This window comes from Oreochromis niloticus, linkage group LG3, assembly GCF_001858045.2.
Source record: "Oreochromis niloticus isolate F11D_XX linkage group LG3, O_niloticus_UMD_NMBU, whole genome shotgun sequence".
In the NCBI taxonomy this organism is placed as follows: Eukaryota; Metazoa; Chordata; class Actinopteri; order Cichliformes; family Cichlidae; genus Oreochromis; species Oreochromis niloticus.
In genome coordinates, this window is record NC_031967.2 from 84,464,199 (window position 1) to 84,483,053 (window position 18,855).

General features: G+C 43.5%; 1 protein-coding gene across 1 annotated transcript in view; it reads left to right on the forward strand.

Moving 5' to 3' along the window:
* Positions 1-4,103: 4,103 nt before the first annotated feature.
* Positions 4,104-18,855, forward strand: part of LOC112846386 (NLR family CARD domain-containing protein 3-like) — a gene marked incomplete at its 3' end in the record, with an annotated part of 86,019 nt that continues 71,267 nt past the window's right edge. Inside the window, exons 1-4 of the mRNA XM_025905855.1 lie at positions 4,104-4,215; positions 4,317-6,123; positions 12,250-12,414; positions 12,925-13,098. Of these exons, the coding sequence (XP_025761640.1) occupies positions 4,179-4,215; positions 4,317-6,123; positions 12,250-12,414; positions 12,925-13,098 (2,183 nt within the window). The remainder of the gene's footprint in view (positions 4,216-4,316; positions 6,124-12,249; positions 12,415-12,924; positions 13,099-18,855) is intronic.

Genomic DNA, 18,855 nt, shown 5'->3' on the forward strand with positions numbered 1-18,855 from the left:
AGTGAGTGAGAAAGGTGACTGGAAAGGAACAACTCAATGCATCATGGGAATCCCCGGCAGCTTACGTCTATTGCAGCATAACTAAGGGAGGATTCAGGGTCACCTGGTCCAGCCCTAACTATATGCTTTAGCAAAAAGGAAAGTTTTAAGCCTAATCTTGAAAGTAGAGATAGTGTCTGTCTCCTGAATACAAACTGGAAGCTGGTTCCACAGAAGAGGGGCCTGAAAACTGAAGGCTCTCCCTCCCATTCTACTTTTAAATACTCTAGGAACAACAAGTAGGCCTGCAGTGCGAGAGCGAAGTGCTCTAATAGGGTGATATGGTACTACAAGGTCATTAAGATAAGATGGGGCCTGATTATTTAAGACCTTGTATGTGAGGAGCAGGATTTTTAATTCAATTCTGAATTTAACAGGAAGCCAATGAAGGGAAGCCAATACAGGAGAAATCTGCTCTCTCTTTCTAGTCCCTGTCAGTACTCTTGCTGCAGCATTTTGGATTAACTGAAGGCTTTTCAGCGAGTTTTTTGGACATCCTGATAATAGTGAATTACAGGAGTCCAGCCTGGAAGTAATAAATGCATGAACTACTTTTTCAGCGTCACTCTGAGACAGGATATTTCTAATTTTAGAGATGTTGCGCAAATGGAAGAAAGCAGTCTTACATATTTGTTTAATATGTGCGTTGAAGGACATGTCCTGGTCAAAAATGACTCCAAGGTTCCTCACAGCGTTACTGGAGGCCAAGGTAATGCCATCCAGAGTAAGAATCTGCTTAGATACCATATTTCTAAGATTTTCAGGGCCGAGTACAATAACCTCAGTTTGATCTGAATTAAGAAGCAGAAAGTTAGCGGCCATCCAAGTCTTTATGTCTTTAAGACATTCCTGCAGTTTAACTAATTGGTGTGTGTTACCTGGCTTCATGGATAGATAGAGCTGCGTGTCATCTGCATAGCAGTGAAAATGTATGCTATGTCTTCTAATGATGCTGCCTAAGGGAAGCATGTATAATGTAAATAGAATTGGTCCTAGCACTGAACCCTGTGGAACACCATAATTGACCTTAGTGGGTGAAGAGGACTCTCCATTTACATGTACAAATTGGAGTCTATTAGATAGATATGATACAAACCACTGCAGCGCAGTACCTGTAATACCTACAGCATGTTCTAATCACTCTAATAGGATATTATGGCCAACAGTATCGAACGCAGCACTGAGGTCTAGCAGGACAAGCACAGAGATGAGTCCTCTGTCAGAGGCCATAAGAAGATCATTTGTAACCTTCACTAAAGCTGTTTCTGTGCTTTGATGAGCTCTGAAACCTGACTGAAACTCTTCAAATAAGCCATTCCTCTGCAGATGATCTGTTAGCTGTTTGACAACTACTCTTTCAAGGATGTTTCATATGAAAGGAAGGTTGGAGATTGGCCTATAATTAGCTAAGACAGCTGGGTCTACAGATGTTTTTTGAGTAAAGGTTTAACTACAGCCACCTTGAAGGCCTGTGGTACATAGCCGATTATTAGAGATAGGTTGATCATATTTAAGATCGAAGAATTAATTATTGGCACGACGTCTTTGAGCAGTTTTGTAGGAAATCTGTGATCTGTGATCTGAATCACTGATCTGTGATATGCTGCTTAGAGATGGTGATGACTCTCAAAGTGGAGCCAATGAGATTCAATAAGTTATCAATAAGGAATCAAATTGATAAGTGATGTTTGTAATGGAATAGAAATCACTAAATTATTATAAATATCCATCTCTGCACAGCACACTGATACCCACAGTGTCAAAAACATCATTGTGCAGTTTTGTAGGAATGGGGTCTAAAAGACATGTTAATGGTTTGGAGGAAGTATTTATTGAAGTTAACTTAGAAAGATCAATTGGAGAAAAACAGTCTAACTTAACATCAATGGTACTAAAAGTAGCTGTAGATAATATTACATCTTTGGGATGATTATTGGTAATTTTTTCTCTAATGATAAAAATTTTATTTGTGAAGAAGTTCATGAAGTCATTCCTAGTTAACCTTAAAGGGATTGTTGGCTCAGTAGAGCTCTGACTTTTTGTCAGCCTGGCTACAGTGCTGAAGAGAAACCTGGGGTTGTTCTTATTTTCTTCAATCAGTGACGAATACTAAGATGTTCTGGCTTTGCGGAGGGCTTTCTTATAAAGCAGCAAACTATTTCTCCAGGCTAAATGTTGATCCTCTAAATTTGTGACACGCCATTTCCACTGCAGCTTACGAGTCATCTGCTTTAGGCTACGTGTTTGAGAATTATACCACGGAGTCAGGTACTTCTGATTTGAGGCCTTAGTTTTCACAGGAGCTACAGTATCCAGAGTCGTACGTAGTGAGGAGGTAAAATTATTAACAAGATAATCAACCTCTGTTGGAGTAGCGTTCAGGTAGCTGCTCTGCTCTATGTTGGTACAGGGCATTGAAGATGATAACAGTGGGTGGATTATATTCTTAAACTTAGTTACAGCGCTTTCAGAAAGACATCTACTTTGATAAAGTCTACTCTCCACTCCTGTGTAATCAATTATTGTAAATGTAAATGTTATCAGGAAATGATCAGACAGCAGAGGGTTTTCAGGAAACACTGTTAAATGTTCAGTTTCTATGCCATATGTTAAAACAAGATCTAGAGTGTGATTAAAGTGGTGGGTGGGTTCTTTTACATTTTGAGAGAAGCCAATTGAGTCTAATAACAGATTAAATGCCATGTTGAGGCTGTCATTTTTAGCATCTACATGGATGTTAAAATCACCCACAATAATTATTTTATCTGAGCTGAGCACTAAATCAGATAAAAAGTCTGAGAAATCAGAGAGAAACTCTGTGTAAGGCCCAGGTGGACGATAGATGATAACAAGTAAGACTGGTTTCTGAGTTTTACAGCTGGGGTGGACGAGGCTAAGCATCATGCTTTCAAATGAATTAAAAGTCTGTCTTGGTCTTTTGTTAATTAATAGGCTGGTGTGAAAAATTGCTGCCACACCGCCCCCTCGGCCTGTGCTTCGAGGTTTCTGGTAGTTAGAGTGACTCGGGGGTGTTGATTCATTTAAACTAACATAATCATCCGGCTGCAACCAAGTTTCTGTAAGGCAGAGTAAATCGATTTGTTGATCAATTATTAAGTCATGTACTAACAGAGACTTGGAGGAGAGAGACCTAATATTTAATAATCCACATTTCACTGTTTTACTCTTTGGTTCAGATGTGGATACTGTATTGTTCTTTCTTTGTGATTTTTTATGTTTAAGTTGTTTATTGCTGGGTTTTATTTTGTTTTTTGTCTGTTTGGAAGCTGACACAGTCTCTATGGAGATGGGTTTTTGGGGGGTAGCAGGAGGAGAGAAGCTGCAGAGAGGCGTGTAAGACTGCAACTCTGCTTCCTGGTCCCAGCTCTGGATAGTCATATTTTGGGGGGTTTAATAAATTGGTCCATATTTCTAGAAATGAGAGCTGCTCCATCCAAAGTGGGATGGATGCCGTCTCTCCTAACAAGACCAGGTTTCCAGGTGGTGTACCTGGGGCTTCTGTTTAGGACTATGCTTCCTCCTCACCGTCACCCAGCCACCCTCTTTCCCCAGCTGCTTGGGGTCTGCCGGGGAAAAGCTAGCGGGGCCTGCGCTATCTTCGGCTGCACCAGCTACAGGGGCCTGGCTAGCTACAGGTGAATGAAGGGTGCGAAGCCGAGTCTCCAATTCAGTAATCCTGGCCTCCAGAGCTGCAAATATGATACATTTGTTACAAGTATCATTACTGCTAAAGGAGGCCGAGGAGTAACTAAACATCTGACACAATGAGCAGGAAAGTGCAGGAGGGACAGGTGAAGTAGCCATGGTTCTAACGAGTCGGCTACGAGCTAAGCTAAGCTAGCGAAACAGTACAGAGACAGTGAGTGAATACGGCTATAAATTAGGTAGTGAGTACACAGAAAGTGTGCTTCGGATGAAGCATGTGAAGATTATACTATGAAAAAAAGAATGTATTTAAAAGTTTTTAATTAAATTGCTAAGCAGATAAGCTACTGAGAAACACCATTGTGTTTGAGCAGGAACAGGAAGTGATACTCTACCACAAAGCGAGCGAACACCAAGTGACAGCGCCACCAAGAGTCAAAAAAGTGGGCACGTGGCCATGTTTCCTGAGGAGAATGAAGCAGCAGGAGCTGGCTGACCATCTGCAGAGCAGTGAGATATTTCATAAGATATTATATGTTGCTCGATGAATGAATCATTTTACTTCATTTGAAGAAATAGTCAAAATGTATTTTCTCTATTGGGTTATTTAGGTACCTGCACAGGAAACATCAGGTGGTGTCATCGTAACCTTAAATCTGCCCTGAAGAAGAAGTTCCAGTGTGTGTTTGAGGGGATCGCTAAAGCAGGAAACCCAACCCTTCTGAATCAGATCTACACAGAGCTCTACATCACAGAGGGAGGGACTGCAGAGGTCAATGATGAACATGAGGTCAGACAGATTGAAACAGCATCCAGGAAACCAGACAGACCAGAAACAACAATCAGACAAGAAGACATCTTTAAAGCCTCACCTGGAAGAGATGAACCAATCAGAACAGTGCTGACAAAGGGAGTGGCAGGCATTGGGAAAACAGTCTTAACACAGAAATACAGCCTGGACTGGGCTGAAGACAAAGCCAACCAGGACATCCAGTTCATATTTCCATTCACTTTCAGAGAGCTGAATGTGCTGAAAGAGGAAAAGTTCAGCTTGGTGGAACTTGTTCATCACTTCTTTAGTGAAACCAAAGAAGCAGGAATCTGCAGCTTTGAAGACTTCCAGGTTGTGTTCATCTTTGATGGTCTGGATGAGTGTCGACTTCCTCTGGACTTCCACAAAACTACAATCCTAACTGACCCTAGAAAGTCCACCTCAGTGGATGTGCTCCTGATAAACCTCATCAGGGGGAAACTGCTTCCCTCTGCTCACCTCTGGATAACCACGCGACCTGCAGCAGCCAATCAGATCCCTCCTGACTGTGTTGACATGGTGACAGAGGTCAGAGGGTTCACTGACCCACAGAAGGAGGAGTACTTCAGGAAGAGATTCAGAGATGAGCAGCAGGCCAGCAGGATCATCTCCCACATCAAGACATCACGAAGCCTCCACATCATGTGCCACATCCCAGTCTTCTGCTGGATCACTGCTACAGTTCTGGAGGATGTGCTGGAAACCAGAGAGGGAGGACAGCTGCCCAAGACCCTGACTGAGATGTACATCCACTTCCTGGTGGTTCAGGCCAAAGTGAAGAAGGTCAAGTATGATGGAGGACCTGAGACAGATCCACACTGGAGTCCAGAGAGCAGGAAGATGATTGAGTCTCTGGGAAAACTGGCTTTTGATCAGCTGCAGAAAGGAAACCTGATTTTCTATGAATCCGACCTGACAGAGTGTGGCATCGATATCAGAGCAGCCTCAGTGTACTCAGGAGTGTTCACACAGATCTTTAAAGAGGAGAGAGGACTGTACCAGGACAAGGTGTTCTGCTTCATCCATCTGAGTGTTCAGGAGTTTCTGGCTGCTCTTCATGTCCATCTGACCTTCATCAACTCTGGACTCAATCTAATGGTAGAAGAACAAACGACCTCCAAGAAGTCTGAAACAAGAGAATCTGCAGAGAAACACTTTTATCAGAGTGCTGTGAACAAGGCCTTACAGAGTCCAAATGGACACCTGGACTTGTTTCTCCGCTTCCTCCTGGGTCTTTCACTGCAGACTAGTCAGTGTCTCTTACGAGGTCTCCTGACACAGACAGTAAGTAGCTCACAGACCAAAAAGGAAACAGTAAAGTACATTAAGGAGAAACTCCATGAGAGTCTGTATGCAGAGAAAACCATCAATCTTTTCCACTGTCTGAATGAACTGAATGATCATTCTCTAGTGGAGGAGATCCAACAGTACACAAGTTCAGGACGTCTCTCCTACGATAGAATTTCTCCTGCTCAGTGGTCAGCTCTGGTCTTCATCTTACTGTCATCAGAAAAAGATCTGGATGTGTTTGACCTGAAGAAATACTCTGCTTCAGAGGAGGCTCTTCTAAGGCTGCTGCCAGTGGTCAAAGCCTCCAACAAAGCTCTGTAAGTAAATAAGTGTTCAGACTTTTATTTATAACTAATCTAATGCATAACATAATGTGTTTTGGCCACTTAAAATCACAAGCATATTTATGTTTAATAGCAGCGGCAAATGTCAGAGTTTCTTAAATATTTTTGGGGATCAGTTTTTATCAAAGTCATTCAGAATCATCCTGTAAGTTAGTAAACTTTATTTATACAGCAGCTTTTACAGGTGAAAAACCATGAAGTGCTTTACAATAGAAACAGGCAATAAAAACACAGAACATAAAAACATAAAACAGTAAACATTTAACCTCCTTTAACATACAGCCTATAACTAGTTAAAGGCCAATCTGAATAAGTGAGTCTGAATAACTGAGTTAGTGGGACCATTAACATCCTTTGTCTGGAAGATCTCAGACTGTGAGAAGAGCTGTCGGATTCTCGAAGGTCAGAAATATACACTGGGGCTTGACCACAAAGGGCTCTAAAAGTAAGGACTGAGATTTTAAATGAATTCTAACATGAACTGGTTACCAGTGTAAAGAGATTAAACTGTAAGTAATGTCCAGTCTGTTTCACGTGCTGGTTAAAAGCCTAGCAGCAGCATTCTGTACTGACTGAAGAGTTTCAAGACTGTGATGGAGCCACATGTGATAATCATTAACTCCCTCATTCCTCCTCTGGTCTTATTGCTCTGCATCAGTGCACTGCTCAATTGAAGATGAGTTCACTTCTAAATGTTAAAATGAGCCTCACCAGTACAGTTCCCCAGGATCTGCAGCTGCTGGCAAATTGAATAATATTCCTTGTGTTCCTTCTGGTTTCCTGTTGTTAGAGATTCTTTATTTGTCAGTCTCTCTAATGTCATCACTTTCCGTTTGAATGTACACAGTCTGCAATACCCATAAAAACCCAGAGGACACTGACATTTACACTGTGCAGTATGAGTCATGAGACTTCATCTCACTACTTTGTGAAGGACTCTGATGTAAGGACCATTCAGTGTATCAGCTTTGCAGAACACATTTACATTAAAAGTTTACTTCCCCTCTGCAAATCGCTACCTTATTGTGGTGGAGGGGTTTGTGTGTCCCAGGGATCCCGGGATCTGGACCCTGTCTCAGTCCGGAGTTGCCCCTGGTGAGAGGCAGCTGGCTGGGGTGGGTATTCTAGTATCTCTTCGGCTTGCTCCTTGTACATTGGGGTTCTTCCCAGTGGATGAGAGGGTTTGTTTCCTGCACCTTCGGTTCGGGGAATGGGTACTGACTGTCATCTGCGCTTATGCATCAAGTGGGAGCTCAGAGTACCCAGCCTTCTTGGAGTCCCTGGGTGGGGTGCTGGAGGGTGCTCTCCCTGGAGACTCTGTTGTCCTTCTGGGAAACATCAATGCTCACATAGGCAACAACAGTGAGACCTGAAGGGGTGTGATTGGGAGGAACGGCCTTCCTGATCTGAACCAGAGTGGTATTTTGTTATTGGACTTCTGTGCAAACCACAGTTTGGCCGTAACAAACACCGTGTTCGAACATAAGAGTGTGCATAAGTGCACGTGGCACCAGGACGCTCTAGGCATCAGGTCAATGATTTTGTAATCGTATCACCAGACCTGCGACCATATGTTCTCGATACTTTGGTAAAGAGAGGGGCTGAGAGGGGCTTGATTTCTTAATAGAGAGCACCAAAGCCCCCCCAGCTATGTTCTTTGATGAAAGAAGGGTGGGAAAAAATCAATTATCTCTCCAGTTGCTAAGACCACAAAACCTACATCATTAAATGATTTTAGGCCTGTTGCTTTAACATCCTTAGTGATGAAGTCCTTTGAAAAACTTGTCAGGAAGGAGATCCTGCAGCAAGTAGAGAAGCTTATAGACCCACTACAATTTGCATACAGGCCTCGTAGAGGTGTTGATGATGCAGTGGTCACTCTGTTGAACTTCCTCTATTGCCATCTTGATGGCGCCAAAGCTCACGCTCGGCTCTTATTTATTGATTTTTCTTCAGCTTTTAATGCTATCCAGCCACATCTTTTAGTTGATAAACTTCTTAACCAGTTTAAACTTGATTTTGATCTCATTGGTTGGATTTTAGACTTTTCAACTGACAGATCTCAGTGTGTGAGGGTAAACGGTTGTTTTTCCATAACAGCTGAACTCTTCTACTGGCTCACTACAAGGTTGTTGTCTCTCTCCCAGTGTTGGGGAGTAACGGAATACATGTACCGCCGTTACGTATTCAGAATACAAAATATGAGTAACTGTATTCCGTTACAGTTACCGTTTAAAAAGGTGGTATTCAGAATACAGTTACTTTGTTGAAATAAATGGAGTACACGGCGGTACTTCCCTGTTTCATATTGTCGCGGGTCAGGATTGTTTGGGTTTGTTTGACAGCTACGTTCTGTTGTTCCAGGCGGCAGCGTTACGGTTGCCATGGTTACAGGGTGACGCTCTCTCTCTGCGTGTTTCCTGGGTGAGAGAGCGCTTTTTTGTTGTTGTTGCTGTGCTAAGCTAAAAGGCAGAATGCTACAGGCATAGCTCTAAAGCATGTAGCCTGATGGGCAGTGTAGTCCGTGCTGCAGGGAGAATGGACTACCATACCCGTTTTGTGTCTGTGAGCGAGGGAGGGAGAGAAAGGAAAAGTCTGAGCTGTCACGGAGCAAAAACGGGAGCTGGAAGCATGTAAATATAATAATAACCACAGCAGCCAAGAAGAGTGCCTGAGGAGCCCATTTGTAAGTAAGCTATTAAGACTCAACTGTACACTGTGTTCGTGTTTTCCTCCGGAAAAAAAAAGTTCCGTTGGAGCAGTCTTTCAACGCCTCTCTCTGTCTCCCGCAAGCAAAGTTGACCCAGACAACAAAGTAAAGCTAGTTTTCGGCTACCAGCCCGACACGAACCCGACGTATTAGCCAGAGGTCCCTTTACTACGTTTCGGAGCCGCGGACCTTCAGTAACAGTAATAAATCACAGCAATAGTACATTCACGTAGTTGTAAACAGCATGATAATATATTAAGTATTCCAAAGTATTCAGAATACGTTACTCTCATTGAGTAACGTAACGGAATACGTTACAGAATACATTTTGGGGCATGTATTCAGTATTCTGTAGTGGAATACATTTTAAAAGTAACCTTCCCAACACTGCTCTCTCCTCTACTTTATATTTTGTACACTAATGACTGTCGCAGTACACAGGCTAACAGGCATTTCATTAAATATGCAGATGACACAGTCATTGTAAGCCTCCTTCATGGTGAAGAGGATTCCCATGGGCCTGTTGTGGATGAGTTCGTTTCGTGGTGTGATCAGTCCTTCTTAATTAACACCTTGCAAACCAAGGACATGGTTATTGACTTCAGGAAGACATCCCCCCATCCTGCACTAACAGTGGTAAATGGTGCTGCCATTGAACTGGTGGATAGTAATAAGTATTTGGGGGTTGTTCTTGATAAGACTCTGTCCTTTGAGTCACATCTTGCTGCTACAGTAAAAACGGTTCAACAAAGACTGTACTTTTTAAGGAGATTGAGAGGTTTCAATGTTTCATCTGAAATAGTGACTCTTTTTTATAAAAGTTTTATTGAATCTGTTTTAACTTTCTGTATCATTGCTCGGTACGGTAATATGTCCCTGAATAATAAGACCAGACTTAGCAACCTGGTTAAAGTGGCTGGTCAGATTTCAGGGAGGTCTCAGGTCCAGCTTGTGGACTTCTATAACAGGCAGGTGCAACCTGTGTCCTGTTGTGTTCAGATCATCCTCTCTTTATTGATTTTCAACTGCTTCCGTCAGGTCGTCGTTACAAAGTGCCTGCAGTGAAGACAAAGAGACATAGATTGTCTTTTCTACCTACTGCTATTATCATAGTTAATAACACTAAACCATAAGTGTTGTTGCATTGCACATTGCACTTTTTTGATGATAAAATCTAGGTTGTTTTCTCAGGCTTATATTATATTATATTATATTATATTATATTATATTAATTCTTTTTGTGTGTGTATGTGATGTGTTGGTTGTCTGTTTGTTTGTTTGTATGGACATACTGCAAACCAATTTCCCGTTAGGGACAATAAAGTTACCATTGAACCACCACCGAGCTGTCAAATGATCACCACCTGGTGGTGAGTTAGGTCAAGTGGCGGGGGAGGATGCTGGAAAGACCTGGTGCACTTAAACGTATAGTGAGGGTGCGCTGAGAATGCCCAGCAGAGGCCCCAGTCCATGAGATCTTCAATGCACACCTCTAGCAGAGCTTCAACAGCATTCCGAGGGAGACATTGAGTCCGAATGGACCGTGTTCAGCACCTCCATTGCCAAAGCTGCTGCACTGAGCTGCGGCCGCAAAATGGTCGGTTCCTGTCGTGGTGGTAACCCCCAAACCAAATGGTGGACACCAGAGGTGAAGGGAGCCACCAGGCTAAAGAAGGAGTCCTATTGTGGGACTCTGGAGGCAGCTGATAGGTACTGACAGGCCAAGTGGAATGTTGTTTGTGCAGTGGCTGAAGCAAAAACTTGGTTGTGGGAGGATTTCGGAGAGGCCATGGAAAAAGGCTTTCGGACTGCCTCGAAGAGATTCTGGCAAATCATCAGGCAACTCAGGAGGGGAAAGCGTTCCACCTGCACTGTGTATAGTGCTGGTGTAGTGCTTCTGACTTCGACTGAAAATTGTCAAGCGGTGGAAGGCATACTTCGAGGAGCTCCTTAATCCCACTGGCACATCTTCTGTGGAGGAAGCAGAGTCTGGGATGACCTGCCAATCTCCGGGGTTGAGGTCACTGAGGCAGTTAAACAACTCCTTGGTGGCAGAGCCCCTGGGTTGGACGAGGTCCGCCCTGAGCTCCTGAAGGCTCTGAATGTTGTAGGGCTGTCCTGGTTGACACGTCTCTACAGTGTTGTGTGGAGATCAGGGGTGGTAACTTTAGACAGGCAGACTGGGGTGGTGCTCCCCATTTTTAAGAAGGGGGACTGGAGGGTGTTTTCCAACTATAGGGAGATCACATTTCTCAGCCTCCCTGGGGAAGTCTATGCCAGGGTGTCGGGTCCGTTAGTCGAACCATGGATACTGGAGGAACGCAGTTTTCGTCCTGATTGTGGATCACTGTACCAGCGCTTTATCCGCTCAAGCATCTTTGAGGGTGCATGGGAGTTTGACCAACGAGTCTACATGTGTTTTGTGGACTTGGAGAAGGCATTTGACTGTGTTCCTCAGGGTGTCCTGTGGGAGGTTCTGTGGGAGTACGGGGTGTCTGGCCCATTGCTACAAGCTGGAGGAGGTGGCTGGGGAGAGGGAGGTCTGGGGTTCTCTACTTAGGCTGGTGCCCTCACGACGTGGCCCCAGATAAGCGGAAGGATGGATAAAAGTTTACTTGTTCAGTCTTCCAGAATCTCTAGATCATATCTTGACCTTATTAGAATCAAAGGACTTTTGCAGTCCTTGAGTCTAACTAGCTCTCTCTCACAAGGATCTGAGGCCGCCTTCCATCTGATTGGTGAATGCTTACAGACTTATCACCTGATCACTGTATGAGGAGTCATCACTTGTTTTCATTTAGCATTTTATTTTATGAGCAAGCTACAGGTCTTTGCCTTTTTCCCTGCATAAATATATAGTTTTTTATTCACCAGAAATAGTAATACACGCTGACATTTGTCTTTCTTGTAAAGGTTCAACATATGAAAAATTTAAATGGATTACAAACCATTTCTGATCAAGTGACCACTTTTTCAAATTGTGTTTTTGGTTTGATTTTTTTTTTCTAGTCTGAGTGTCTCTAAACTCTCAGAGAGAGGCTGTGAAGCTCTGTCCTCAGTTCTCAGCTCCCAGTCCTCTACTCTGAGAGAGCTGGACCTGAGTATAAACACCCTGCATGATTCAGGAGTGAAGCTTCTGTGTGCTACAGTGGAGAGTCCACAGTGTACCCTGGAAACGCTCAGGTCAGATCAACTAATATTCTGAATTCTTTATAAATTAAGATAAGTTGTTAATTAAAATTCAAAGCAAATCAAGGTCAACTTTTAGTGTTGTTTTTACTAAGTACACGAGACAGATCTTTTGATTCTGAAGTTATGGTAGCCTGCCACATTTCTAATCTCTTTAACATCAGAGAACAAGGACTTTAAAAAATGCTCTTCTCCCCCAGACTGAGTCTTTGTAATTTGTCAGAGAGAAGCTACGAAGCTTTGTCCTCAGTTCTCAGCTCCCAGTCCTCTAGTCTCAGAGAGCTGGATCTGAGTAACAATGACCTGCAAGATTCGGTAGTGAAGCTGCTTTCTGCAGGACTGAGAAGTCCACACTGTAAACTTAGGTGAGATCAAGTAATATTGTGCTTTTCATCAATTGGCAGAATGAACCAATATGAATACACTGCTTGAAAAAAAAGATAATGAAAATAAAGGAACACCTTTTAGTCAGAGTATATCATCAAGTCAGTTAAACTGCTGCAACATTTTTATAATCATTTATTTAGCAGAGAGAATTATTGATCAATGTCAGCTGCTTTGATGCTAATACACTGTCCTCACTGTACTGCCAGTGTTAATGCACATGGAGTCCAATTGCCATTTGCCATAAAATCGCAGAATCAATTAAGCATTATCCTGACTACCATTTTGGTATTTTATTGTTGTTGTTCCTTTTTCTTTTGAGCAGTGTATTTTAGCCAGTAAAGGTCAGTGTCATCCATTTGTTGTATCTTAGTAAGGCTTAAAGGACTCCTGAAAAAAACGGATTAAATGCTAAATCTAATAACTCTTCAATGCGCCCTCATTACACTTCAAAAACAGTGTTTGTTTAATGTTAACCTTTTATTTTTCAGACTGAGTCACTGTCAGATCTCACGGAGAAGCTATGAAGCTCTGTTCTCAGTCCTCAGCTCCAAGTCCTCTAGTCTGAGAGAGCTGAACCTGAGTAACTCTGACCTGCAGGATTCAGGAGTGACGCTTCTGTCCTTTGGAGTGAAGAGTCCACATTGTAAAATGGATACTCTTAGGTCAGAATTAAAAATTTTCCTCTTCAGAGCATTTAAAATCTTATTTATATTACTGAATAAACAGTAACTTGATAAAAATTTCTTAATGTAGGAATCAGTGTCTGAGGTTATTAGTGATATATGTTCATTTTCTGTCTTTCATTTGCAATGAAATGTCAAATCTGATCCTCGGAGTCAAAAATCTTTATGTCAGCAGGGTTTCATCCACCAAACCTTTCAGTTTGATTTCTGGCTGTATTCTGGAGGTTTTTACAGAGCTGTTCGTTGAAGAAACTGATTTACAGAACATTTTAGTAATTAAAAATATGGTCAAATGGATTAGTTCTGACTGAAAATACTAAATCTAATTTCTGGTCTTTAAAATGGACATTTGCACACATTTTAGAGATCAACCTTTCACAGGTACAGATGTTGCAGCTGTGGCCAAGTACTTGTGTGCAGTCGAGGCCGTGCTGCATGTTTGGAACAGCACTCCAATGGACAGGCCTCTGTACTGATGGTGGGCTCTGCTCTGTATCCACCACACTGTTCTCAGCTGAGTCTTCCTCCTGTACACACTCTGATGAAGCAGCCAATAGGGCCAACTTTTTCTCTGGTGGCTCGGATGTTGTTGCTTCCACAGGTTTCTCTCCAACAATCCTCCGTTCCTTGAGTAAGTTGGTGACTGAGGCCAAAACTTCAGCCCTCTCAGATCTGGATAAACACTTGAGGTCCTTGAATTTGGCTTCAGTGCAGCAGCAATTTTCAGATATACAAATGTCCACTCAAGCTGTAGTTGCCATGGCAACCTTGGTGTTGTGAGGACGTTCCTGAGCGGCTGCTTGTTTCTGCAGATCATGTCCAGAGTGGATGGAAGTCCATCTGGTTGGACTGTCTTGTATTAGTGACTTTTTCTTTTGTCCATGTTCAATTTGTTGCTGTTCTAATTCTGCAGCGTTTGCTGGACTGTGTTTAAAGTGGCCCACAACCTTTGTGCACTTGGCCAGGACATTGTCAAACTCACTGTTCTGCAGAGATACTGTGGCAGAACGCTGGAGAACGTGCACGATGCAGGGACGTGTTCAAAGGCAGACGTCTGGCAGCAACCATCATATTTCTTGCACTATCTGTACTGAGTGGGCTGACTTTATTTCAAATGTCCCAGTGCTGTGCAACATGAATGAAATGTTCTCCACATTTCAGTCAAATGTCTCTGTTTTCATTACAGTCAGAGCATGTGAACGCAGCTCCCACTCTTCATTAATATCATGTACTGTAAATCCGAGGTAACTATGGTCACCCAGCCACATCCAGTAGCCTCCAGAGAGACCAACAGCTGGTGCACGTTGTAAAATAATTGTTGTTTTTAATCAATTAATGAGTTAACGAGATAATATCAGGTTAACCTGCCCTAATAATTAGACTTTGGTGACAAACTGATGTGATCTCCATGTTTCCTTTGTTGGACTGTGGGCGAGTGTCAGAACTGAATGTACTAACATGTAGTGTTTATATATGTGTCAGTTCCAGTTTTAGAGCTCTAAAGTGCAGCTATCATGTTAGGAATATGTTAGAAATAGACAGTAACACTGAGTTCAAATCTTTATTACCCCTCACTGCATTCTTGATGTTCATGAATTCAGCAGGTTCATGACTGTCTGCAGCATTGATCTCATATTTCCATCTAAAGTTTTGAATTTGACTGTTTGATGTTCTTTATGATCTCTAGCACCAGTTCAGCTGTAGGACATGCTCAGGCCATCCATTTAGTGAAATTAGTGAAATGATGTTTAAAGGTCTCCTTGTTATGTGAGCGTGCACAGATCCTGAAGCAGAAAGCCTGGGTTAACAAAGAAATGATCATCACTGTGATGATATTCATCATCTCTGACTGGGATTTGAGGCTTTGTCAAAGCAGCAAACACAAAGAAAGCCTGGCTATGTTGGACTTGCTGTGGAAGCAGCTCCCAGTTTGAGTTCAGGAGACAGACACCCTCTCTACTTTGAAGATCAGCTTCAAACTTTCCTTTTTGATAAAGCTTATAGTTAGAGCTGGATCTCACTGTAAAATCTAATTAGTTCCCGAAACTCAAAAAACTAAGTAAAGCTTACTTAAGATGAGTTAGGACAACTTATTCACTGAAAGTATAGAGCAGTAAGAATAACATTTTTCTGGCTGTGCAACACTAATTGGTTATCCACTGACAAACATTTCGAGTTCTACTAAATTGAAAAACAATTTGTGGTAACTTAGTTAAAAAATAAATCACATTACGTTGTAACATCCTTGAAATATTTAGGACAACACTTTTATTTATATAACATTGAATGCAAATATGATTAAAAAGAATATGTCACAAATATGGGTCCTTGTGACCCAGCATTTTTCAGTCTTCTGTATTTTATATTATGGCTTATGTTCTGAATGCTTTGTTGTGCTATTTTGATCATTATAGTTATTAATATTACCTTAGGTTCAGTTATGGCTATTATGGTTTTAGTTCTTAGGTCCATCCATCTTCATCCACTTTATCCGAGGCCGGGTCGCGGGGGCAGCAGCCTAAGCAGAGAAGCCCAGACCTCCCTCTCCCCAGCCACCTCCTCCAGCTTATCCGGGGGAACACCAAGGCGTTCCCAGGCCAGCCGAGAGATATAATCTCTCCAGCGTGTCCTGGGTCTGCCCCGGGGCCTCCTCCCGGTGGGACATTCCCGGAACACCTCGCCCAGGAGGCGCTCAGGAGGCATCCTTGTCAGATGCCCGAACCACCTCAACTGGCTCCTTTCGATGTGGAGGAGCAGAGGTTCTACTCTGAGCCCCTCCCGGATGGCCGAACTTCTCACCCTATCTCTAAGGGAGAGGCCAGCCACCCTTCGGAGGAAGCTCATTTCTGCCGCTTATATCCGCGATCTCGTTCTTTCGGTCACTACCCACAGCTCGTGGCCATAGGTGAGGGTAGGGACGTAGATCGACCGGTAAATTGAGAGCCTCGCTTTTACACTCAGCTCCCTCTTCACCACGAGGGACCGGTGCAGCGTCCGCATCACTGCAGCTGCAGCACCAATCCGTCTGTCGATCTCCGGCTCCCTTCTCCCATCACTCGCGAACAAGGCCCCGAGATACTGCGGATGATGTGGTTCTGTTGGCTTCATCAGGGGAAGGCCTCCAGCTTGCACTGGAACGGTTCGCAGCCGAGTGTGAAGCAGCGGGAATGAGGATCAGCACCTCCAAATCTGAGGCCATGGTTCTCAGCCGGAAAAGGGTGGAGTGCCCACTCCGGGTTGGGGAGGAGTTCCTGCCCCAAGTGGAGTTCAAGTATCTCGGGGTCTTGTTCGCGAGTGATGGGAGAAGGGAGCCGGAGATCGACAGACGGATTGGTGCTGCGGCTGCAGTGATGCGGACGCTGCACTGGTCCGTCGTGGTGAAGAGGGAGCTGAGTGTAAAAGCGAGGCTCTCAATTTACCGGTCGATCTACGTCCCTACCCTCACCTATGGCCACGAGCTGTGGGTAGTGACCGAAAGAACGAGATCGCGGATACAAGCGGCAGAAATGAGCTTCCTCCGAAGGGTGGCTGGCCTCTCCCTTAGAGATAGGGTGAGAAGTTCGGCCATCCGGGAGGGGCTCAGAGTAGAGCCGCTGCTCCTCCACATCGAAAGGAGCCAGTTGAGGTGGTTCGGGCATCTGACAAGGATGCCTCCTGGGTGAGGTGTTCCGGGCATGTCCCACCGGGAGGAGGCCCCGGGGCAGACCCAGGACACGCTGGAGAGATTATATCTCTCGGCTGGCCTGGGAACGCCTTGGTGTTCCCCCGGATAAGCTGGAGGAGGTGGCTGGGGAGAGGGAGGTCTGGGCTTCTCTGCTTAGGCTGCTGCCCCCGCGACCCGGCCCCGGATAAAGTGGATGAAGATGGATGGATGGATGGATGGATATTTTTTTAGCTAGATGGCGATATAAGATATATATCTCGATATTTTTTTAAAGCCATAAAGTAAGAACAAAAAGAGAGTTCTTAGTCAAAGCTGTGTGCCAGATGTCACGCAGGCACTTTTATTAACATACAGCGTAGATGTACATGAAAAAATTACTCAAAAATAAATTATGAGCATATATTAAATAATAATGCTCCATGAATAAAAGAAAACAATGTTGTTTTTGTGCATAACAAAAAGCTCACAATTGTGCAGCAAAATGTAAACTAAAAGACGCTGACCATAATAACAAGGAGACAGATTTCACAGCTGCTCTTTTCCCAGGTTCTACTGCATGACTGACAGCCTTGAGTTTGAAATCCTCTTTCTAACCCCATCGCTGAACAGGTGCCATTTATGGTCCTTATACACACACAGTACGGTAATATTACGTTGAAGCAGAGCACGTATTACTCCGCGAGGCTCCTCGGTAGCCGTAATGCTACGACAATCCATCAAGCGGTGAAGCTCCGTAGCTTACCAAAGTCGTACTAAAACATTTTTTGACGTATTGCTGAGAGCCGTGTACCACATAAAATCGGTCCACGGTCATCAAGCACAACCAGAATTCTTACATAAGGCGCGCTGTCAACTTTGGATTGGGGCGATTGTGGCTTTGGGGCGATCGTGGCTCAAGAGTTGGGAGTTCGCCTTGTAATCGGAAGGTTGCCGGTTCGAGCCCCGACTCGGACAGTCTCGGTCGTTGTGTCCTTGGGCAAGACACTTCACCCGTTGCCTACTGGTGGTGGTCAGAGGGCCCGGTGGCGCCAGTGTCTGGCAGCCTCGCCTCTGTCAGTGCGCCCCAGGGTGGCTGTGGCTACAATGTAGCTTGCCATCACCAGTGTGTGGATGTGTGCGTGAATGGGTGAATAACTGGATATGTAAAGCGCTTTGGGGTCCTTAGGGACCATATAAAGCGCTATATAAATACAGGCCATTTACCATTTACCATTTTGTGAAAATGAAAGGATTTTAGGCTGTGCAGCCCCTGTGGATTGATTGGCGTTAGCGTGGTTAGCTCGTTAGCATGGTTAGCTCATTAACACATTGACGCCGTCCAGACCCATGCACGGGGCGATGAGCAGTAACTTGTTAACGGAGATTTGCCGTGTCCATCTTGTCTGCCACAGGTGAAGTTGGGGGAGTTGTGTTCAGTGAAGGAGAGAGGCGAGGCCGAGTAACGTTGCGTAGAGACAAAAGTGGACGAAAGAGAGGCAAACTTGTGGCTCCACAACTATAACGTAACAGACACTATATCGATATAAAGGATATTGGCACATCTTATATCTCGTATAAAAATATATCAATACTTTTAAAAAGCTCGATATATTGCCTGGACCTACGTTATAACCTACAACACAGGAGGTCAATGTAGACCTCATACAACCATATTAAACTAGTCAGTGTTGGGGAGTAACGGAATACATGTACCGGCGTTACATATTTAAAATACAAAATATGAGTAACTGCAGTTACAGTTAAATTGTTCAAATAAATGGATTATGGGGTGGTCTTTTCCTGTTTCATATGTTAGACTATGCCCTCTCTATTTTTGGTAATTCCACTCCGGTGGAAACCCAAACAAAACATGCAATAAGAGACTTTAAAGCCTGGTTCGCAATCTTGCGGCCCACATAATGATGTTAAGAAATATTTTAAAAAAATATTACTCAAAAAATATTTTAATTTGAAGGCAATAGGCAGGGTTTTACAGTCACATGCCTAAAGAATGTAGCAAAACAAATACTATTGTTATTATTATTTAAAATGTAAACAGAAATGTTCATTAAATAGAAAAGCAGTTCACTCAT